Below are 25,005 nucleotides of genomic sequence, written 5' to 3'. Positions count from 1 at the left end.
AATATTTTTACCTTTTGTGTATAATTTGTTACATTTTTTTAAATACATTTTAGACCTATGTGCGTGATTTTTTCTATCAAGCGAAAGTCAAAAACTCAGGATTCGAATCGATACAGTCCCACGAGAAAGGCTTCAAAATTGCTAATTAAATTTAAGGCAGCCGTGATTCAAAAAAGTGCTACGACTTTTTAAAAACTAAGTTTAATAACTTACTGCACCTTATCAATGTCTACGGCCATACGTACTACAAGTGCTACGCGTCGTGAATCCACGCTCAGTACTACGCCACTAAATATTCACTTACTGAAAGTAAACAAGGCGTATTCAGATTTAAATAACAGAATAACAGAAAAAAGCAGATACGTCTGCGAGCGATACTGCAAATTTTATATCAAAGGATAAAATTTAAAAACAACACTTCCGGCAGGACATGAACCCGCGACCTCGGCAATCCTTGCATCGGTATAAACCAACTAAGCTATCCATTTCCATTTTTTCCTTCAAACCAGTGGTGGGCAAAGTACGGCCCGCGGGCCAGCTTCGGCCCGCCATCGCCATAGGATTTTATCCGCCCGGATAACGCCACCAGTCCTTCGAAATAATTTGCATTTTTGCTGCAATTTTGGCCCTCCTTTGAAATGTTTGGCCACCACTGCTTTAAACCATCACTAGTATCATGTTGTAACTTGGAATTGATTGTTGTGTGACTTGGAATGATGGTTGTGACGTAGTATTCAAATATAAAACGTTGGAGCGCAAATACCCAGCGGAGGGCGAAGTAGGCACATTTTGCGGCATTTAATGTTTATTAATTGTTACGTAAATAACAACTTTCTGTTCTCAACTTGTGTATTAGTAGGTATTAATTACACGTTCAGGGCGCCTAGCCATGATAACAATCGTACAGTCGCCATCAGATATATTGGGGCGGCCAAGGTGCTCAAAAATATCTGAACACGGACTCTAACGCCGTGGCAATAGAAGCGTGTTTAGATATTTGTGAGCACTATGGCATATCAGATGGCGACTGTACATCGTCAAACGCCAAACGAAAACTAAACATGTATCGGGATGGTAGATACTACGATAAGTTACGTGACCTTTTTTCATACATTATTTAAATTTCGATTGGCTTTCTCTATCAACGATTATCATCTTGGCTAGGCCCCCAATACGTGAGCGAAAGTAAGCTCTGGCCGCTTAGCCAACGTTACAATCGTTCACGCTCCGTAGCGTATCGTAGCTATCTCTCTTTATCACTCTTCCATATTAGTGCGACTGTGACAGTTGCGTTTCGTTCGCCACGGAGCGTGAACGATATGTACGTTGGCTACGCGGCCAGGGCATCTAGCCAAGATGCCAATCGCTCACTGCGTAGATAGATAGATAGATTTTATTTGGTATTAGTTAGCGTAGCGAACGATACGGTAATCTCTCTCTATCACTCCTCCTACGGTACGTTGTAGTTGGCGCGCAGTCGTGCAGTTCCCATACAAATTGCAGCCGGGTTGCAGTCCGTCTGTACCAGCCCTTAATGTGACAGAGATAGTTGCGTTTCGTTTGCTACGGAGCGTAAACGATTGGCATCTTCGCTACGCACTGTTACGATTTTTACTTTGATTTTATTTAAAAAGTTACAACGGTGCACGAATTGAACCGCTATTTACGCCAAACATGTTATACGTGAACCCTTTTAGAATGTGACAGCAAGTCTTCTTCTTCTTCCTCGCGTTGTCCCGGCATTTTGCCAACGGCTCATGGGAGCCTGGGGTCCGCTTGACAACTAATCCCAAGATGTGGCGTAGGCACTAGTTTTTACGAAAGCGACTGCCATCTGACCTTCCAACCCAGAGGATAAACTAGGCCTGGTTGGGATTAGTCCGGTTTCCTCACGATGTTTTCCTTCACCGAAAAGCGACTGGTAAATATCAAATGATGTTTCGTACATAAATTCCGAAAAACTCATTGGTACGAGCCGGGGTTTGAACCCGCGACCTCCGGATTGCAAGTCGCACGCTCTTACCGCTAGGCCACCAGCGCTTCAAGCTCATGTGACAGCAAGTACAAGTAAAAATACTACATTTCTTTCTTGACGCGCTGTGTCTGACACGTACGTACGCTGCGATGATATTATAAAGCTACGAGAAAGCACTGTGGTTGCAGAAAATATTTTACACCGTCTTGAAAATGCAATAAAATAGCAATATGTGTTCAAATTTACTACAGTATATGAAACGTAAACTAAATTTGAATTTTTACCCTTATATATATATTTGCAATGATTTTAGGATTACGATCAATGATTATACTTGGTAGTACTTACAGTGTATGAAATTTTAAGAGGAAAGGAGATGGCCGTTTCTCAATACAAACGTAATACCCATTTCCCTCTCTGAATATTGACATTATGGAAACTATTTTTACATAATTTGATGTATATTAACCTTAGCTATGCCTCTACGTATGACTTTTGTTTGAATTTTTGAGTATTGTAAAAAATAAAAGCATAAAACCGATTTCATACAAATTTTGAAATGATCCTAACTTTTATAATAATAAAAAAGTTCTTTATTTAGGATCCACATATTGTTAGTTACATATTTTATTATTTACTTATTACTAAGGTTAGTAGGTTTATAATAAAAATGTAAATTAAATTGGTGTCCATTCATGGATCAGCACTGATCGCTGCCACTTGAGACTGCACAGCACCGATTCATGTGCGGACAGTCCAGTCAGCTCGAGATCATTTTCAGGATACTGTTGGTGCTGGCTCTCACCCTGCGCACCAGGGAGGCACATATTTTTCGAATTGTTGCGTAAAAACAATCTACATGTGCTTCTGAAAACATCCCTGATGCACTACAGTGTCGAGGCAGCCCCAACAGTACCCTAAATGCGTTGCTGTATTGTACTCGGAGAGCATAATAATCAAAAATCGGAAAAACCAAACGCAGGGGCAGAGCTGTGCTGAATATACAACAAATTGTGTCAAAATATGTTCAATAATGTTAATTATCCAGGGAGGAAAATGAGGACTACGTTTGTATGCACTTTCATCTTAAGGAATAGTTGCCAGTAATATTGCTACTTTGCCAGTAATATTGCCACTAATTTCACAAAAAACCTTTTAACAATTTTAACAACCGGTTGATTATGAGTTATCTCTTAATAATATATTTCAAGTAGATTAGATTCGTACGTATCTACGTACTTTCGAAACCATTACTCCTTTCATGTCTGTCAGTTTGAAAGTGGCTATGGGTCCGTCATGTCCAGACTAGATATTCATCCGCATCAGAACAGGCGTTGGAAACTGCGTACCATTGGTATAAATGGGGCTGGTGTCACTCCCCTCAGTGCACCGGATAGTGACCCTGAGCAGACGGTTGTTGGACGGAACACATTGTTCTAGAGTGCCCGTTCACCAAATTCAAGGGAGGGTTTGAAGACCCCGTGAACCTCAGTGAAAGGGCCAATATGTATTTGAAGAACGCATGTCTCAATATCTAGATAATGTTTTTAGTTGTATCCAGTAACTGTAATGTCATACGATAAAGAAATAAATTATACCTAATAAAGAGACGACATTATAATAAAGTCGAATATATGCTCGGCCGTCGTTCTTGTACCAGCACTGCGATTAGGTAGTAGTTTGCGTGATAAGTATAATTGAATTGAAACCCACATCAAGTGGAATTATTTTGTTGACACGGAACAAAATGATTATTACAGCGGTACACACGCACAGTGCTGCTCGGTGTATCCGTACTAAATTCAAATCATACTTGCCGACATGTTATAATTTGTTAAGGGCATACCTTTACATGCAATACTCTTAATTTTCTTTTAATAGGTTAATTGGTCAAACAACTATTTCTAGCTTATTAAATACATGGCAGGTAATATGATTATAATAACAGACCAATATAATGGCCATTTATAATCAAACTAATTGACAGAAATTGTTTTAATTAGTTCGTGAAAATATTTTTATTTTGTAACATTTGTAGCCAAATTTACATGGCACACGTGTGATGTAAATTCACAAAATACCAGGTAAATGAAAAATGATTAATCTCAGAAACGCCCTCCTAATTAATTATTAGTAATAAGTAACTAAATGTTTACGCAAATGGCAGTGTGATATTAATGTTATGAGTTTTACGATCTTTTTGGCCTTACGAACACTAAACAGTCATAATTTTGGAATAGAGCTAAAACCATACCCTAGTCTCAGCTGACTGTATAATTTACAAGTATTATTTATTTGGAGCTCATTACTAATCCGCGCCAAGGCTTGAGAGTTGAGACAACCACACGCGGCATTTCTCCAGCAGACCGCTTACCGCACGATACAGCTATTTAACATACACGGCGGCGCAATAGCCGTCTCAAGATGATAAATTATGACAGAACCTCTTAAAGAAGGCGTTTGGTGTTCAGGTCAGGCTTGTATAAATTTAGTGCTCGATAGAGGATAATTTAATTCGTCCATTCATGGAGGTGCGAATTTGCGAGTGCGTATCGGAGGGCGCGCCTGCCCCCCGCTACCAGCCCCTCCGCCGGCGGACGCCCGCGATGACGTCAACCGCCCACCGAGCACCGCCACCCGATTATAAATAGCCATGCCGATAACACGCCACAGGTTTCGGTCCGTTTACTTCCGTTTAGTATTATAATTTCAACTTTTAAAAACTTTACTAATGATTATATTAAACTGTAAGTAGGTTATCTTGGTCACATGAAACGTCGCAGTGGAACTTTATTGTTTTGACGTCACCCGGATCGTATCATTTGCTTAGTATTTCATGTCATAATTTTAATAGACATTAAATTCAAATCATATAAAATTTCAGTAATTTTATTCGGAATCGTAAGTATTGTAAGTTCGAAATATAGTTATGCATAGTAACTATTGAAACCGCATAAACTATGAATTCATATCATAATACCGTAATTCAGGCCAAAACTACAGTTATTTTTTAACGATATGCACTATATTTAAAACATCTGACTCGTGACTGCTCTCGACGTCAATCACCCCATTGCCCATAACTGGAGAAAAAATACACAATTTCATTAAGGAAAAGACGACTTTTACGTTCTCGACGTTTCTTTTACGTTTTACGATATTTAACTTTTAACGTGTAAAGCTGTAGAAATTTTACAATTATCGGTGAAATATCAATAGTACTTACTCCAATTTTTCTTTTAAATATATCATGATTCGTGCCGTCACACTATAAAAACCTACCTATGTAAAAGTGACGGCGTTCACGCGGATAATCTTTGATCATGTTCACCTTACTCCTAACACCTTACTCCTAACTGCAGCTATTTACCATTCACATTATATTTTAGTTAACATAGTTTTGAATGTTATGAAATGACAAATAAATGCAGATTCACTGCTATTTTCAACATAAATTGTTCATCATACTAATACCTCGAATTTTAGTTTAGCCTCATGTTTACAATGACATTCCACGGACTTTGTGATATTCAGGACACAAAGCACTTTGCAGCTGCAGGCATTATTACAGTACTTTTATGTCGCCCAAGCCCGAGTTATTTGTAGATCATTTACTAATATAATTCCAACAAGTTTCCTTTTTTGAAATATTCGTTGATATTGTTCAATCTTTTGGCGTGTGGCTTAATTTAAAATTTAAAAAGTATCACGTTCATACTCCTCAGCCAGTGTTATATATATTATATGACAACACGATCTTTACTAAAAAGATATTAAGTGTTAAGCTGTGACTTCTTAAAAATTCAAGTCTGTTTGACAATAGTATTTTTTACAATCGTGATATAATAGAGAGCTTTTCAGTCGAGTACTGTATCACTATTGTATACAATACTTTTTCTACAAGTCATCTAAAATAACACTTTTTCTAGTATAAAAACTAAATAATTAAAGAATATTAGGCAAGTACCTCAGTAGTATAAAAGACATCAACGCGTGCATAATATATGAATATTACTCATGAAATAGTCGCGCGTTGGTGTCTGTTCCACTGGACCGTGGTGCCACGCGATTGGTCAAATTCACTATAATTGACTACAGCGTTTGCCTATGAATATTATAGTGGAGTTAGAAAATTATGCATGAAAGTATGCAATTACAGTTTGGGATACGAAATCATAATTCAACCATTACAGTCGACGAATAGAAAAATATGTTTAATACAGTTGCCCAAAAAGTGCTACTTTACGTAGCTGTTTAGCGTTTTACTTTTCCAACTTTATTAATTTTATTTCTGACTGTTATCCATACGTCCACACCAAAGAGTTTGGATACCCAAAAACTTTGTTTTATTTTTTATTTCGCCGTTTCACGTTCATTATTCCCAAAAATATATATTTGTTATTATATAAATAAACTGTTATAAATTACGATATTTCACTACATCTTTTTCATTATTGGCTGAATAAAACTATCATTGCCACGTTGGTTGTTGTTAACAGAAAAAGAATTTAAAAGTAAAACGGGTGCCCGCCAATTGCACTTAAAATGTAGTTGTATCAAAATAATACAACTTAAATTGCAAATATGAGAGTGTTTTTGTATGAAATCATCGCTGAACGTAGTGTATCTGAATTATCAATATAATTCAAGTTCTGGGGATAATTCGTAACTGTAAGATCTCTTCGTACACTAACACTGTTTTACAATACTCACATAACCAATATGTTTTATTGTGATATTTTCGCAAATGTATTTAAAAAAATCGTTCAATGTACATTATGCACACTTGCGTTGAAATGTACTATTTTTGCATTACCTATTTTTCATTTTCCGTAATTTAGTTCACGATGAAATGAAACCGTGACATAGCATTTTTTACACTTAAGCTCGAATACGTCACTTGGTAAAATTTTTGCCATGAATAAATATAATAAAGAATGATATTCAATTCATGTATTTGCTTAAAAAGGTTGCTCTTTACGAATTCTAAACATTCGCTGAGATGATCTCTACTTAAACAACAAATAAGATTAGAAACAAACTCACTAGGTAAGTACTAAAAGTCTCGGAGAAGGTAGCTGACGCTTACTTTACGAAAACTTGTTTTTATTGTGAAACTTTGAACATTTTCCTTAATATATAGTCAACAATATGTTTGTTGCATCTACCCGAAGGATTTCGTTGTTTAAATATATTTTTTCTATTAAGTTGTCGACAAATTTAAACAAATCTTGACCATGCAGCTTTAAGTTAACACACTTTTTTTCCATAAGACTTCAAAAAGTATCAAAAATATTATCCTAATTAAGAATATACTTTACCAACTGATAAGTCTAAAGTCATTACCAAGCCAATTTTTGAAGCGTAAAATCACTTAAGTGGACCGCCCTCCATACTATCGAAGTGTTAGAACAGACGAACATGGTACGGACATGGTACGGACTGCGCCAGTGTGAGTTTGGTTTGACCATGCGTTATTAGGTAGCTAGAGAAAGTATGTAATTTTACTAATTTTCGAACTATCCATAGCACGCAGGCATGGGATTCAGAGTAAGTTATTTCCCGTCCCACTTACAGAGGCCTTTATTTGAAAATATAAAAAAATCAATGACCACCTACAGTTCTAATTCACCAAATACCTGTAAATTTCACCAAAATCGGTTCAGTTGTTTAACCTTTCACTCTCACCCCTCAACTCCTGACCCCAACTCCACAACTCCCGAACCCTCAATCCCTGACCCATCAACTCACTATCCTCTCAACCCCCAACCCCTCAAACCCTGACCCGTTAAGCCCTAACTCCTCAACTCCCAACCTCAGACCCCTCTGCCTTCAGCTCCCACGCCTACATCTCACCTCACCTCTCAGACTCGTCGTTAGTCATTTTCGATACTTCATACATAAATAACGGAAGCTCCACATATTATCTGTGGTCTCCATCATCAGGTCTACTCCACCAAATTGGTGATCTTCGAGAATAAATGCTTGAATTGCCTTAAAAAAACACCCAAATCACACATACTTAGTATACATGTGCCTTTAAAAATTTAGAAGTTCCTGCAATTCCTCATAGATCACATCATTAGATCAAAATCAAATTAATTTTGGACCTCCTTGGATGAAACCTCCTTTCAAACAAAAAACAAACAATAATTAAAACAAAAAATAATTACCCAATGCGGACCACGACGGGACATAGAATAACCGGTGAACATACATAAAAAATGCTATAATATAGAACCTCCTCCTTCTTAGAATTGAAGTAGGTTAAATTTGGCTTGAATGTGTGAAGAATAAGTGTCTTCATAACTTTGAGATTTGTTATATATAAACGAAGATGTACAGCTCCAAAAAATGGTACAGCAACAAGACTTGACGATTAAGTTTGTTATACTATCCTTATTATGCTATCCAGGTGTCCGGCAGCTGTTCATTAGTGGAAGTTAGAGAAGGCCACTTGAAGGATTCAAGATTTAGAGATCGGGGTTTGGTGTAGTATTAAGGGAATCATGTATTTAATTCAAATATAACATTTCCAGACATTTCTATTGGGAAAATCAATTGCCAGGTGAATCACCTGAGGTGATGTTTAACACTAGTCATCGCCAGCGGCTAAAATTTAAATGGTTTTTGTTTCCTCAATAAGGATAAAATATAGTACCTGGGACTCTTTAAATAAAACATCATCGGGCCTTTTTTCGTACTTTGGCGTTTTCCACAAGCCTTATTGAGCTTTCTGTGGTTATTTATTTAAGTTTGGCTGGCCTGTCCCAGTAGTAAGGATAGTAAAGCAATGTAACTGTGAAATTTATAAAACGTGCCAAAAGCATACAATATTAATTAAATATTAGCATAATTTCATTTCATGGATATCTCATAGGACTTTCCGTGTTGTTTCAGGTCTGCCAACGTTAATTACAAATCGTTAAGGGAATCAGACAGTAGCCGCCCCGACCTGCAATAAAAGTCTATAATGCGGTCGGGCGTGCGCCCACGGGGTGTGCGTAGATTGTGTACTTAGTACGCGCAAGTGGTGGGTGGTGGGTGACAGCATGCGGGTGTACTGCATGGTGTTGGCGGCGCTGACGCTGCGCTCGGCGGCCGAAACCGCGCCGCGCCGGTACGCAGCGGAGTGGCGCGGAGCGCGGGACCGCGAGCTAGCGCACGCGCGGCCCCTGCACGACCTTTTCGACCCGGAGCCTGAGTCGGCGGCGCTAGCGCCCGCGCCGGTGCCAGCGCCAGCGCACCAGGTTACGCCGTCGCTACCCGCTGGCGCTCTCCACAAAGAACGACGACGCAACCGGGCCTGGTCTAAACGTGCTCCACGCCTTCCTTCAGAGATCGCGAATCAGATGATGCTACGAGCTTCGCGGTCCAGTCGACCTTATGATGTACCCCAAATTGGTAAGTTTAGTTTATTTTCTTGTGAGGTTGCTGATATAACAACGGTTCAGAATATTGATTAAATAACGATCGTTCGTAGTAGTCGACTAATCTAAAAAAAGCTGTACCTATCTGCCACAACGAAGAAGTGAGCGTAATGTTAAACACTCTCAGAGGTACGACTTTATCATGTTTTGTATTTGTGAGACTAAAATAACAAAACTAACTTAACTAAAAGGATTAGATCGGTTCGCCACTTCTCTGCATTTAGATATTTTAGAACATTGTTGCTAATTCGTTTTATATTAGCCTCACGATTGAAAAAGATACGTGAGTAACTAGTTAAACTATCAATAATATTGGTTTAATTATTCCACATTAAAACAATTAAAACGTTTTGGTACTTTTGCGTAGCATAATTAATACACGTAATAATACTCTACCTAAAGTCACCTATTAGGTATCGTGTTTATGAAGTTGAATAGCAATTACAATATAAATCGAGTTGGAGCCTTCTTTTTCTATTGAGAATCAACATTAATATAATACAATCTGAATCCAATATATTATGCTTAATATAAGTTTACTGTATTTCCACAAATGTACTTAAATAAGCACAAGCACCCTGATTGTACCCTTATTTAAGCAAATAAATATTTTGAATTTAATTGAATTGAGCAATCAATCAAATTGAAATATCAAATGCGCATTACAGAACAGTCCTACTGCAATCGTCACACTGATTTTCCCCATTGAAATGTGTAGTCGTCATAAGTGTCACAACAGATATCCGAACGAGCTGCAGGACATTAAATAGGCATGTCGAGTGCGGATAGGCGGCAAATGCCAAAAGCTAGTAGTCCCACGTAATAGGCGGCGTGTGCACTGGCTGACCGCAACCTGTGATCCGTTTAATATGTACGGCATGGCTGCCTGTCGCAGCGGCCTTTGTGCTCAACACATAACGCCCTCATTTGCCGATTACATAGTCACGATTATACCAGCACCAATTTAGCATAATTATCATTAGTTACAGACTGTTTGTTATAGAATAATATTGAATCAATAATTATCCGATCAGTTTGCAACTAAAATGTAATTAATAATGTATTTATACAATCGTGATATAATAGAGAGCTTTTCAGTCGAGTACCGTTTTTTGGCAACGAAGCTTGCTGAGTTGCCAAAGTGAGGTACGAGATTGAAAAGCTTGATTATATCACTATTGTAGACAATACTTTTCCTACGAGTCAATAAAAATAATACTTTAAACTAAGAAAATCATACAGGTAAATAAGCCAAAAATATACAGCTATTTAAGATACGCGAGCAGCCGCGATACCTTCACACTCATTCGCGCCACGGCCGGGACCTGGCGGGTTGGTAAACGACACCTTCTCGTAACTCATGAGGCCCTGGTACTTGCTCCTTGTTAAATTCAAATTTTAGACAGTTTTTTCTCGATTTTGGCCACCGTAGCCTATGCAGACTAACAAGCAATGATAAGCGGTTTTCGTAGTCTATGGATGTTGCTATATTAAGGGTGTCACATGTGCGTTTATGACTTATGAAGCAATTGTTTATACTATACAACCTAAAATAAATAATTAATTTGAGCTATCGTCTTGTTTCGTCCTCTTGACCGCGGCGAGTTGTGATTGGTCAATTTCATTATAGTCGACTAAACCGTTTCGAAATGAATATTATAGTTGAGTTGGGAGCCCATACATGAAAACTACCCAATTACAGTTTGGTATACGAAATCTTAATTCAACCATTACAGTCGACGAGTAGAAAAAGAAATATTAGGCATTGAATATAAATATTTAAGCGAACAAAAAACAGACCCTCTGTTTCCTGTTATACTTTTACATTGCATATTTCATTATAATGAAATGTGCATTTGTTTTATTTGTATTGCAAGCCCGTTTTACAATTTCTAGAATCAAATCAAGTTAAATTGGCAGCGATTTTGATAGCCCAGGCAGTGCAAGTGTAATTCTAAACGTCAAATATCTATGAAATTATAACGGGCCTCTATTGTTTCCCATAAAGTTTTAAGTCATAATGTATTGTTAGTTCGCATTTTCGTTAGCCATAATTCGGTTTTTCTCAGAAACGCGTAACTTTTCAGGATTGCCATAAAACAAACTTAACCTTACCTATCTATAGGATAACTTAACGAAATTCCTGGAAACTTAACGGTTTTAGTTATGATTATCATTACATTATGACTTTCAATAATGAAGCCAAACAAAGGGATCCGAATTATGACGTTTAGTAAACCCTGGGCTATCGAAATCGCTTCCAAACTTAGCTCGGTCTGACTCCACCGTAAAGTCTTATGTAATCAACGAATCTAATTGGGAGAACTACTTACGCTCTTAACCGAGGACTTGACCACCCTTTCCCAGAAAAACAACCCTTCCCTTTAAAAAGCTTCGTTGATCATTAAATAACTCTTATATGCTTACCTTTAAATTGATATGCTAAGTAAAATGAATGGGTCATTTTACTTAGCCTTAAAAGCCCGGTAAAGATTTTAGAGCAAAAATGTAAAATTGATTGATTTAGTCGTTGAAATTGTATACCTTTTGTTACGTAATATCTAAATAACAAATATTGGTTTCTATTAGCACGTTTTTTCATCTTGCCTTTTAATAATGGGTTATTCCCACTAGGTACCACCAAGTTGTAACCACTGGTAAAAGGTGGGAATTTTTTTCCCAGTATTTACCACCAAAATTTGGTTAACGTTCAATACTAATAAAAACAGTCTAAATATCGAGTGCTTTAATAAATAATTAATTAAGTCGAATTAATTATAAGTTAATTAGCTATAAGTCGATTACTGTTTCCGTAAACTGCCTTAAAAGTGATCAAAAATAGTCGATCTTTGACTGATTTGTTTGTTCATTCGTATAATTGTGACGTTATATATTGAAACGAACCTGATTGTCGATGGCGCTTACGCCATTATCAGCGATGCTCCTATATGAATACAACGCTGTGCCCTCGACAAATGATTCAGATTTCATAGATCACGTCACAATTAATAAGATAAATTTTAACCAAACGTTAATTTCTCTTATTTCTATTATTAATTTAATTTATGATCACTATTATAGCATTTAACTGAAACACTAATCGACTTATAACTATTTATTAAAGCACTCTTTATTTATACTTTGCTCTTTCTACTGTTTTTATTAGTATTGAACTCTAACAAAATGTTGGTGGTAACTACTGGGAAAAAAATCCCACCTTTTACCAGTGGTAACTACTGGGAAAAAAATTCCCAGTAGTTACCACTAAACCGAGTTGGTGGTAACTAGTGGGATTTTTTTCCCAGTAGTTACCAGTGGTAAAAGGTGGAAAAAAAATCCTAGTAGTTACCACTGGTAACAACTTTTTTTTTTTTAATCAAAGGAAGATTACAAAAAGCCTTAAACTACTAATCTTCCAAACTACAGTACAGTTTGTAGGCAGAAAAAACTATATCTACCCTCCATCAACTAGTAGGTATTATAAATATTAATAACTATAGCCGCTTTTGCATACGTATGTATATTGAAACCTTGGTATGTTAAAACTTAAACTTCAGAGTGGTTATCACATACTGTTATTGATCACAGGTCATAACTACTTGGTGGTAACTAGTGGGAATAACCCTTAAGAGGAATTCCTAGTTGCGATTTTTCCATACAAACGCTCTCGACTGATTCCTCCCTGGATTTTTAACCTAGAGCAGTGATTTTTTCAAATAAGATCAATATCATCAATATCTGTGCCGCTATGTTTTGCTTTTTTGGATTATTTTATTTTGAAGAAAGATACAGCGCCTCGAAAATCGCAAAAACGGCTAAATTGAATTGGCTGTAAAAAAAGGCACAGTATACAAATATGACAAAAAATATCCAAAAAATCAAAACATAGCGGCATAGATTATTTCTTCCTCTTGCAATTTCCAAAATTTCATAATGATTAGTTGCGTTTTGGAGGAGGAAACAGTCGAGAGCGAAACCTCGATTTTTGAGTTTTTTGCGAGTGAATTTCGGTCCGAGCTGCAGTTGTCCTTATCGCACGAATTGGAGGCGGAGACAGTTTCTAAATATACGTACACAGAAGGAATAGTGATGGGTATAACATCCTTATTAGGGATTGCAGAACCGGTACTGTTTTAAAGAACCGGGATTTCCCGGTACTTTCGGAACTGGTCTAATTATTTCATTATTTTAAATAAAACGACAGCATTTTGCGATTTGACCACCTTTCGTATTATAATTTAATAATCACATTTTCTTTTATTACGTAGTAGGCAATTTTTTTTAGAAATATAGTATTTTACATTGCTCACACTTGTGCGTCACAAGTAAAAGATAACTACTTTGATGTTTGCCACTAGATAGCAAATTTAATGAAATTACATTGACGAGGGGATTTATATATAAGTATCGCAGTCGTATTGTATAATCCGCCGTATTACATTACGGCTAGCCGATATCAAAATAAGGGCCATTTTGAAATGCGGCGGTTCAACGATTAAGGTATGTTGGGTAAATACCGGATGCGGGTGAAGAACGTAGGACATTCATTTCCCCCTAATTTGGCTTTATTTTTTAATGTTGGCAACATTGTGTTAGACGCCATTTCATTGCGCCTCGACTGTCAGTGTCCCCGCGTCGCTCAGGGAGTCGGGCTTGTGCTATGTGCAATCACAGAGATCAAGGTAAATTTCGCGAATTCTTCCTTCTATCCGATCTTCGCTCTGTAATTTATTTTGCGTATTGTGATGAAACTGTGTTTGTTTTTGTAATTGTGTTAACAGACCTAGCACTGCTGTAGACCGATATCCGATCTTGACCCTTCCAGGTAAAGATCGGACCAGAAACAATCAGATCTTTACCTATTTAAAAAACAGCAGTGATTATCAAACTTTAAATTTTCTTCAATTTACCTACTGACCTTAATTATCACATTTATTGTTTTCTTGATCACACTTTCGTACCATTATTTTTATCCAGTACCACTACCAGCGCGACGGTTACTGACAATGTAATTTTTTTAATTTCCGCAACCCAAAGGTTGCCTTTTAGCGATAAGACCGCATGTTGTTTACCTGTGCTTATGTGTATGTTTTCTTTTGTATTGTTTTCTTTTATTGAGGTGTGCAATAAAGAGTATTTATATTGTATAGGGATGATGATACATGTTGAAATTTATAACAAAATCGAGTAAAATAGATAGCAAATGAGCAATTTTTCGCAATATATTCATATTCATATTCATATTCCTTTATTGATAAAATTGCAAATTTTACAAGTCAAAAGGTAATACAATATATAATTAGGTCTATGTCAATTAAGAGTACAATTAAGATAATAAATAATAATAATCAAATTCAATTACAGTAAAATAAAAACAGTATAAAAATAATCAAAACAATTCAAATATCCAATAAATTAAATTAAATTATTATTATAATATTCTGACATGTCAAAATTATCAAATTAAATAATATAAAATATAACAATATAAAATATTAATAATCAACACAATTCATACATCCAATAAATTAAATTAAATTAAAATTCAAATCATTATATTCTGACATGTCATAAAAGGCATTTGTAGTCAGCCATTTTTTTAATCGATTGTAAAATATCAGGTCATTTTCAATAATCTTTATGTTGCCGGGTAGTTTATTATAGATACCTGGCCCCGCAACATATACCGTTTTGTTGGATTTCGCAAGTCGACAACATGTCGAGTCCAACATATTTTTGTGTTTTTGTGTAATACGTGAACTTTTAAATGTCTTTATTGGAAATAGGTGTATGTTACTTCTAATATATTTAATTATGTAAAATAGGTATTGTGATGTGAGTGTCATTATGTTACTATTTACGAAGAGTTGCCTAGCGGGTGTTCCGTGTGGGGCATATGATATAATCCGTACTGCACGTTTCTGCAAAATGAATACACGCTGCCATTCCGCAGCCGTGCCCCAGAACTCTAGACCATAGCACATCACCGAATGGAACAGCGAGAAGTAGCTAGCCCTTAGTTGCTGGTGCGGCAATATACGCGCCAGCCTGCTCAGTGCGAAACAGGCACCAGATAATTTGCCACACACGACATCAATATGGGCATTCCATTTCAAGGCCGTGTCTAACGTCACGCCAAGAAACTTAGTGCTATGTACCTGAGGAAGGACGTGGCCATCCACGTTAACACTTAGTGGGCGCGGGGGCCTACCCCCTAGGCTTATGTGCATCACTTGGGTTTTGTGTAGATTTAAAACTAAACCATTTGCAGAAAACCACCTCTGTAGCCTAAATATCTCTGAGGCTATAATGTTCTCTAGAGACGGAATTGCACTGGCGGTTATAATGTCACAGGCATCGTCCGCAATGTACCTACACATACGGATGCATATGTAGATGTGCACGCATACATACATTGCTAGTTTCGGATAAAAAATAGAGATAGGGCTTCGAAATTAGTTTCCTTAAAATGCTTCAAGAGGGCTCTCTTTTCCTATTTACTTTACTCTTTACATACGATCCTTACATTTTATCAAAAAAAAAAAAATTGTATATCAACTATATATATATACATAATTGCAAAATTAAACCAACAAAATCGCAATTTTAATTATTTTCCATACTTCAAGATGGGCTCTCAGTGACCTTGACCTTTTTAAAGAACTACTTAGTCTTTTTGATTTCTAAGTTTGATTCTTATTTTTTTGGCGACCTTCATTAAAAATGACTGGGCACGATTTTTTTTTATTTTGATTTTTGTCCCTCCTACTTAAGTACTTCATATCTTCCAGTACATTCCATTCAATAAACAATACATTTACACTTTCCCTAAACCAGTACAGTTCACGAAATTTTAAATTGTCAAAACTACGCAACGTATCTATTATTTTACTGTTTTTTTTTATTACTTCGGGTAAACCTTACAATAAGAGGTTTCTTAGCACATTGTTTACTTATTAAATTGCCTTATGACATAGGTATCAAAGTTTGAGAGCCACAATTTTACCAATTTTTGTATCCGGGTTAAGATCGGATACAAAAGGGTAGACACCGGACCTATTTCTTTGTGATACCGTATTCTCTTTCCATTAGAAGCAACTTTTTTTCACCATACAATGTTCTCCCTTGATGACAAAACACTCGTTACCCTAAAAAAAGTATGTCTCATCTTTACACAGGTACAAAACTAAAACCGTTCTATATTGAAGATTACCAAAATTCAAGTCGAATCTACGGTTATTATTTAACGATTCGCTACGTACTTCAAGAATCTGTCACGTGTTGAGATCTCGAAAAAACATTTTTTCACGAGTTCTCTCAATTGGTCCCAAAATTGTCCGGCATTATCCCAACATACTTTACCCAGATTGTCATTGCGATACGTTCTTCAATAAGGCGGCCCAAGTTTAGCCCCATCGTACTACAAGTTAAATAGATTGTAGTTTAACCATAGGTATATTTTATACCTACTTACAAAATTTCACAACACACCATGATCACTCCCAACTTACTGATACGGATAGGTACAGTCAAGTGTAAAAATATGGGTGTACACATCTTACTCAAAAATATGTCCCATAGCATCTTATTCCAGTGTAATAAGAGCGTAGTACCATATTTATGAGACGATTCTTTCGATACATATGCACTTGACTGTACGACGACAACCGAAGCTGAGACATCATTCTTTTTTGCAGTTTTTACCTATATAGTAATTAATATCAATCAATCAATCATTTATTATTTCGTCATCATAGGTGTAAAATACATTTAGTACAGGTGATAGGGTGTTTGGTATTAGGGTGTAATAGATACAGTATAATATAAAAATGAAAAACAATATTACGTGGTAACAACAAAAACAACTTGCGTCGGGCAGCGCAGAATAAATTCCGTCTGGCTCGCGGACGATGTCGACGGAACGGCGCGCAATGAGCGAGCGCACGAGTCTCGCGTCTGTGTGCGCGCACTCACACTTAGATAGCTCCGGCTCCCGCCCACCGCAGCGCGACAGAAACATAGCTTCAAAAATTCGAGATTTGAAAAGTTGTTCAGCTAGGAATTGCTCTTAATAATGAGGTCGCAAGCGTGCGTCCCTGGTAATATGTGACAAGAAGGGACAGTTTTTAAAAATTCATCAAAAAATTATGGTAGCAAATTACACAAAATCATGTATAAGAACAGTTTCAGCAAATGTTGTTGATTGTTTAAGAATCAAAATTTCGTTGAAATTAAGTCGATTTTCAGAGAAATTGTCACTTGTTATGAAGTAATTTCTGGAGAAAATTGATTTCGTCTAACTTTCATTTACACTACTTCAAATTTATAACAACAAAAATGTAGTTTATTAAAGTTAAGGAACAGGATATGTGTAATACAAGATTATCATTTTTAGCAGTCACTGCTTTACGCGCGTTTACCTAAACGTCCATCAGAAAAAAAATCATTGCTAATTAAGTGAGTCTGTTTTCAAAAAATTGATTTATTAAAATGAAAGATAACAAGACGTGCTAATAGAAACCAGTACTTGTTATTTCGAATAGTTAATAAAAGGTGTACAATTTTATGCGCTAAATCTATCAATTTGACATTTTTGCGACGAAAATCGATAACGGCCTCTTAAGATCCAGTCGTCAAACGTAAACTGGTATTTCAGAAACCTCCTTATTTTAACGTCAGGATAGCGGGTAGACCTATTAAATTTTACTTTAAACCACGCGAAATGAATGAGGTTATATTGTACTATCCAGCCGGGCTCTGTGCTTATCTACTCTACGTGTATTTCTAGAGAAAACGCACTTGCCCTTCGGGCCCCCCTGAACTTTTTATCACCCTAGCAGCGGTACATTCGAGTCTTGCAAGACGTAATGGAGTCCCGAGGAGAACATTTTACCCGTCTTAATATTTCGATTATATTTCGGCTTAATTATCCTTGCTCTTCAGTCAAACAAGCCGTTCTCGTGGGCTTATTCACTTAATAAAAAGGACCTTACCATTAGACGGGTATTCATGGGGTCTGGCTCCGTTCATGGCTCTTAAAGCTTATTATTATTCCTCTTCGCGAAATATTGAGTAAGTGAATAATGGACTGTTAATTATTATATTTATTTGAGGGCACGGTAGTGCCTCCGCCAAGACGAGCCAAGCGAAGCGCAAGGGCACTACCTACCTTTTCTTGAGGTGCTTCGTCGTTTTGACATTCTGTTAAAATAATACACGTCTTACAATACTAAAATAGTATTTTGTGCAACAGGTACATAATAAGGGTTCTTAAAATTAAAGGGCTGAAGTTTGAAAACGAGACGAAGTTGATTCGAGTTTTGTAAAGATAGGCCCGAAAATTTTAAAACCTAAGCATGTACCGTTGCACACACTTCTTTTTCTAAGATATTTGCCTAGAAGTTAGCATTTGGAAAAATACGACAGTTGTACTATATTAAGTATATGAATATTCATAATAAGACTGCTATTATGATCTTATAGACAAGCGCCGTCTCGCCCCACGCGCCGCGCTTCTAATGAAGTTGATTAAGATATCACTGGCACTCATTTAATTGACAAATAACAGTCTCTGCTTTGCCTAAAGGTTGACTGGTAGAGAATGCCTCATGGCATTAAGTCCGCCTTTTGTACTATAAGGTTTTCTTTTGTGCAATAAAGATTAAATAAATAAATAAATAAACAGTAAGTTTAGTTAAAAAGTTTATTTTGAAATTGTAAATGAATATTCATTAAGAAAATCTAATATTATAACAGGTAATTAGTTAATTAATCATTATTTGGTCACAATTTATGATTGTAGACTTCTATGGACCTGGAGATGGAGAAATATTATTTGCACCGATGAATTTGATCGCTAATGGCTCTTTTACAATAGAGTAATAGCACAACACCACAATTTAGCTAAACAATCTAGATCCTAATTACTTCTCTACATTTTAATTTTTAACACTACATTTTCCTAGTATGTCTCAATAAAATAAAAGATTTATGTAAAGAAACATTAATTTCAAATTAAACACGATTTGTGTTGGAAAAAAGTTTCATTTACCTAATAACGTGTCGATATAATCTCAGAAACACAAAGTATCATAACTAGTTATTCCCACTATATGGATGGGACGTGCGTCAAAGCACTCCACACCTCTTTTATTCTTTTGTATACCACCAATCGGTGCAAATTATATTTCGTCAATTATAAATAGCCTGTTGCTCAATAAATTAACCGACTTGGTTTTACATTAGGTGCATTTCAAATCTTTTTTGCAGTGTTACCTGTATGTAATGGTTTTGATGGGATTTTATTCTTCGTTAAGTTATGTAATATTGAAATAAAATAAGTTTTATTATGAAAATAGAGGTAAGTATATTCGGATTGTTTTTCAACTAAGGAATGTTCATCTAATTTCGATAAGGGTACAGGCACCCAGATGAAAGTCTCAAATATCATTTTTGTTTCAGAAGAGAATTATAAGAAAGGAGGTTTAAAACGGCAGATCACAAAGCAAATGAAATGAAACTGCGTCATGTCAGAAACCAGCTATAATATTATAATAAACCCTTGGTAATATTAATTTAAGACCCACAATGCAACGACAAAACCTTCTTGGATTCCGGAGTTCGGGTTTCGGGACCCAAGTAAGCCGATCAGCCGATGGCTGCTTGCATTCAAAACAGATTCAGCGAAACCCAACTTTAAATAACTATAAATGTAGTTATTTAAACCTTAACTTTAAACATGCACGAAACCGTAAATGTAACAGGGGATTTGGTTTTTAGAGGAGTGTACGATTAAACCACTTCGTAACGTAAAGAGACAGGAAAATATTTTAATCACATTTGCTCGAAAAATATCTTATTTCATGCAGGTGTACTGAAGGATAAAGGCCTATATAGATTCCGCGGGAGTTATGGATTGTGAAAAAAAGTTATAACTCACGAGTGCTCCATAGATTTTTTTAATTATGACACTAATTCATACGAACCAAATAGGTACAATGAGTTTTACTTTTAAAATACTGATTTATAATTCGAATGCCGGATGGGTCTGTACCTTCGATGCCTAACCTGTCAAAAAATGACAATATAGCCTACAAATTTATGAAATGTCACCATATTTATTAATTACTCGTAGTTCCGGCACGCGATTTATTTTACGCAATTATTTTGTTTCTTTTATAATCTCATAAGCGGCAAGATTTGGCTGAAATAAGAAATAAGAATCTGGAAGAGTCGGAACTATCGAATGAAAAAATGTTTGACGCTTATACTTAGTTTGATTTTTTACGACTACACCTGCAGGGCTATTATGGTTGGTTTTTTTATCATCTGTCATCATGTCTGTCACGTTCTAACAAATATGTAAGTGCAAAAGTGACGCATGGCATGACAAGTGGCAAAATTGCGGCCATGTTACCGCCGCTCATCAGGTTAAAAATTGTTATTTTTGGGACGATTTCATGTTACATAAGGATTTTAAAAATACCTACAAATAGTCTGTCCTAAAGTTTTGCACTTTGTTATTGGCACCATTTCTTGGAAAATAAGGAAGAATACTACTCTTCTTATCAAAATATCCTCCCCACCGCAATACAGGCACGGTAATTAAATATTGGTTATTTAGCATAGAATTCGAAATATTTCTCAATATTTTGATGTATTATTTAATATTTCATCTATTACAGTTTTCTTCTACTTCTAATACATTCCCGCTAGTAAACGTTACATTCGGAATCATGCCGACGCCCGGTGCATAAATACCAACGTATACTTAATGAAAAACACAGATGATAATTGTAAATTAACTCAATTTATTGAGGCTTTACTCGTATAACATTTCAGTAATTTGAGTTAGAGAGTTTACATCCGTCTCAAAACTTATACTTAACTCAGTACGAGTACATCTGTTAAAGTCAACAGATTCGTTTCACGTGTTTCAATTAAATGTATAGGTAAGAGTATGTTCCCGTAAAAACAATTTTAATGAAAATGTGTTTTCTTGTTAAAACTAGTTTTCGGAAAAACTTTGGTGGAGACACGTTTTCACTAGTTAAAAGTTAAAAAAAAACCGCCTCAGTTAAACCAGTTTTAACGGGGAATAATTCAGTCAAAGCTAGTTTTCGCTAAGTACATTGGTAAAAACTAGTATTGACCGATTGTTCAAATAGTACCTATATAATAACAGTACAAAATGCTCATAAACATTAACAAACAATTCTTATTGAAGTACCTACAAAAAGTTTTCATCAAGTGAAAGTTTCTTTGTGATAACTACTCGTAGTTTTCTCCGAGGCGTTTCGGAAAACTAGTTTTCACTAGTGAAAACGCATTTTCACTGAAAACGGGTTTTCAAGGTGACATATAATTCTAATATGCATTTTAATCTTGTTCTCCTTCTCGCCTTTTCGCATTACACGGGGTCGACTTTCCTTTTTTGGAGTCACCAGGCAGTTCTATTTTGAGAATCTTCCTTAAGGTAACAGTCCATTTCCAACTGCAGCTGCACTACCGTTGCGACATTACTGGTGCGACATTACTGCAGCGGCCGACTGCTGCTGTTTGCGGCGTGCAGTCGCGGCAGCGTTCGTCAGTTGATTGTCAAAGTCAATGAATAATGTCACTGTCAGACGTATAAATAAAATTACTAATTTACTTATTTGTATTTTTTACGAGAAGAAGTAAGTGACGATAATGCTACATGGTACACGAAAACGAAAAATAGTTTGCCTTTCTACAAAAGTCACAGTCATAAGTCTACGCAATATTATTAAAAAACCAGATATTGTTGGTGATCGTTTGTTTGCCGATTAAATGAATAACAATTTAACTTCAAATTGAAGAAATACAACCAAATTACTCAAATTAAATGAATGCAGAGGAGAAATATTTCTTCACTTAAGGTAAGTTAACATTTTGAAATTATCTTCCCCATCCTCTTGACTAAATGCGTGACCACCGCACACAGCAACCCAACGAGAGCGGGACTCATGTTGCTCGTGATGGATACGGTATGCGCACTTGATCCACTTGCATCACGTGATCCAGCCAAATCCAGCCGGTGGTGTCTGCACGTTTTTGGTGGCCTAGTACCGCCTGGATGTAGAAGTTTGCGATAAACCTCCCCTCAAAAGCTAGGTAGGCTCTTTTATTCCGGGTTTACTTTATTTTTGCAAAGGGATTCGTGGGCTTCGAAGATGGCGATGCGACAAAATAAATTCTCCAATGCAGTCGTTCAGTGTTAGCAAAATATTACAGATTTATCTTTCTGAGTTTTCATATTAAACCAATCTTTCATTAGTTACCTAAAAGTAAAGAATAAACGAATAAATTGATTTGTAAGAGCTATAATTACGCAATTTACACTTAATATTGTCCAGTTTCCTATTTCAAACTAAAGCACAAATTTAAATCTTATAATTGCTCTTGTGTTGCAGGTGTCCATGGGCGACGACACTCGTGGTCGTGGCAGATACAGTTTATGACTAGACCATATAAAACTTGATGGGCGAGACAAGAAATCCTTTATGAAGAAAGCTATTTACGTTAGCCAAGGGGCTGATAGAAAGAATATTTAAAAAATTAATTGGAATAATAAATATTTTCCTCGTGATGGTGTGATAAAATAAATTCGTGTTGCACTCTGTAGCAAAGTTTGTTTAACCCTCATGCCTTCAAGTCTCCGCAACTGTCAATACAATTTTATTTTAAAACCGCTGTCGCTTCTGGAAAGGAATGCGTGGTTAAGATCTGTCGGATTTTACCAACCCACGGTGTATATAATATGATATTACGACACTTTCACATTTTATCACGCCAAATTCACTGTGCCACGGTACTGTCAGCGAGAATTCAGTAATTAATCCTGTTAAATATAAGCATCACTGAAACTCCTAAGCACGCCTCCAACTCCAGAAGTGATACATGCGCGTTGCCGACCCTTTAAAAACCTGTACACTTCTTTTTTCAAGAACCCATACTGTAGACCTTCAGAAAAACCTCGGCAGGGAGCTCATACTAAAGCCGGAGCGCCCGCGGGAGGAAATTCCTCTTAAGCCGCACAGTGCGCGACCATTGTTGCCACTAAAAAAAATTAATTTCGTGTGGTTTCGTAATATCCTAACACAAATACAGAGGATACAGAGTAAGCTATTTCATTCGAAACATTTTCTCAGTCAAAATTTGGAAAAAGAGAGAAAGAGGATAGAGAGAGGAAATTGCATGCGACCACTCCGTTCAGTATTAGAATCATCATAGAAATATTATGTTGTCACATTTTTATGCTATGTGTACATGACTGTACGATAATGGTTAGCATACCTACATCGATCTTATTCTAACACATAAGTGCGTCTTGTAATTTAGTAGTAGTAGTAAAACTTTTTATTGTACAAAAATGAACACAAAACAGGAAAAAAACACTCATCATTAATACAAAGGCGAACTAGTTTTCCAGTTTTTCACTATTATTAGTTTGTAAATAATTTATATATACAGCCACTATCTACCTAACTTATTGCCTACCACGAAAATCTTAATTTGAAAATCGTATATTTGCCTCTCTATCGTTCTTACCCTTTCGAGCTTATAGCTATTCTCGGAAAACTACGAAAAAAGGAAAGAACTGTTTATTTAATGAATTTATCAGGAAACATTAAAAAAAACAATAAGAGCAACGCCAAGATACAGAGGAACTACCGCGAAACACAGAAACTATCGGGGTTGTTTATCCGCGGGTGTAATAAACTCCTTATATTGTAGTGGTTATATCCTCTTTGCTTAGAGCTACTAATATCTGTGACCAAAGACATTTCTGTAAAGATTTGACGTGCGGTTTGCAGTTGCGGTCGTACGTACACCAAACACTAAAAATCACCATGCTACGTGCAGTCGGTCTTGTCATCATTTTACTATGGAATTTGACAATAACTCTGACGCATTCAGGCCGCTGCAGTAATGTCGGAGCAGTAGTGCAGCTGCGGTCGGAAATACGTTAAAATTACCATATTACGTGCAGTCGGTATTGTCATTGATTTTACTATGGAAATTGACAATAACACCGACGCGTTCAGGCCGCTGCAGTAATGTCGGAGCAGTAGTGCAGCTGCGGTCAGAAATGGACTGTCACCTTTACTTAGGTTTAGACTTTCCGTGTCGTTTTCAATAGTTTTCGTCAATGAGATAAAAGCGGTCTTCCTCGTCCTCTTTTAATAATATTTTTAGGAGGAAATTGCAGGCCATGTACTCTGTTTTTGTTACAGTTTGTTCAATAAGTATTTTAATATTTACAAAAATGTGGTAATTGTTTTTAGGTATTTTAATTATATATTAAATATAACAGTACCCCTAGTGTAAATAAATTCAATTTCGAAACGTGACGTACGCGTTTGCGTTTAGTCTCATTTTGTATTGGATTTAGAAAGAGCGCGCCAAGCGGGACGTTTTGGAAACTCAAAATCCTATACAAAATGAGACTTAACGCAAATGCGTTCGTCACGTTATGATGTCGATCAAATTTACACTAGGGGTACTGTTGTTTTTTTTTTACTATTTACCGTTTTCACCATGCAGTCGCATTTGGTATATTGTCAGTCGGAGCTTTAG

General features: G+C 36.3%; 1 protein-coding gene across 1 annotated transcript in view; it reads left to right on the top strand.

The window, feature by feature from the left end:
- LOC133522961 (uncharacterized) overlaps nt 1–25,005 on the top strand; it is a 241,474-nt gene that overhangs the window by 84,563 nt on the left and 131,906 nt on the right. Inside the window, exon 2 of the mRNA XM_061858461.1 lies at nt 8,876–9,379. Coding sequence (XP_061714445.1) covers nt 9,028–9,379 — 352 coding nt within the window. The 5' untranslated portion in view covers nt 8,876–9,027. The remainder of the gene's footprint in view (nt 1–8,875; nt 9,380–25,005) is intronic.

This window comes from Cydia pomonella, chromosome 11 (genome assembly GCF_033807575.1).
Source record: "Cydia pomonella isolate Wapato2018A chromosome 11, ilCydPomo1, whole genome shotgun sequence".
Lineage (NCBI taxonomy): Eukaryota > Metazoa > Arthropoda > Insecta > Lepidoptera > Tortricidae > Cydia > Cydia pomonella.
The sequence above is the reverse complement of the archived record's forward strand: the minus strand, read 5'-3'. Positions and strand labels throughout refer to the sequence as shown.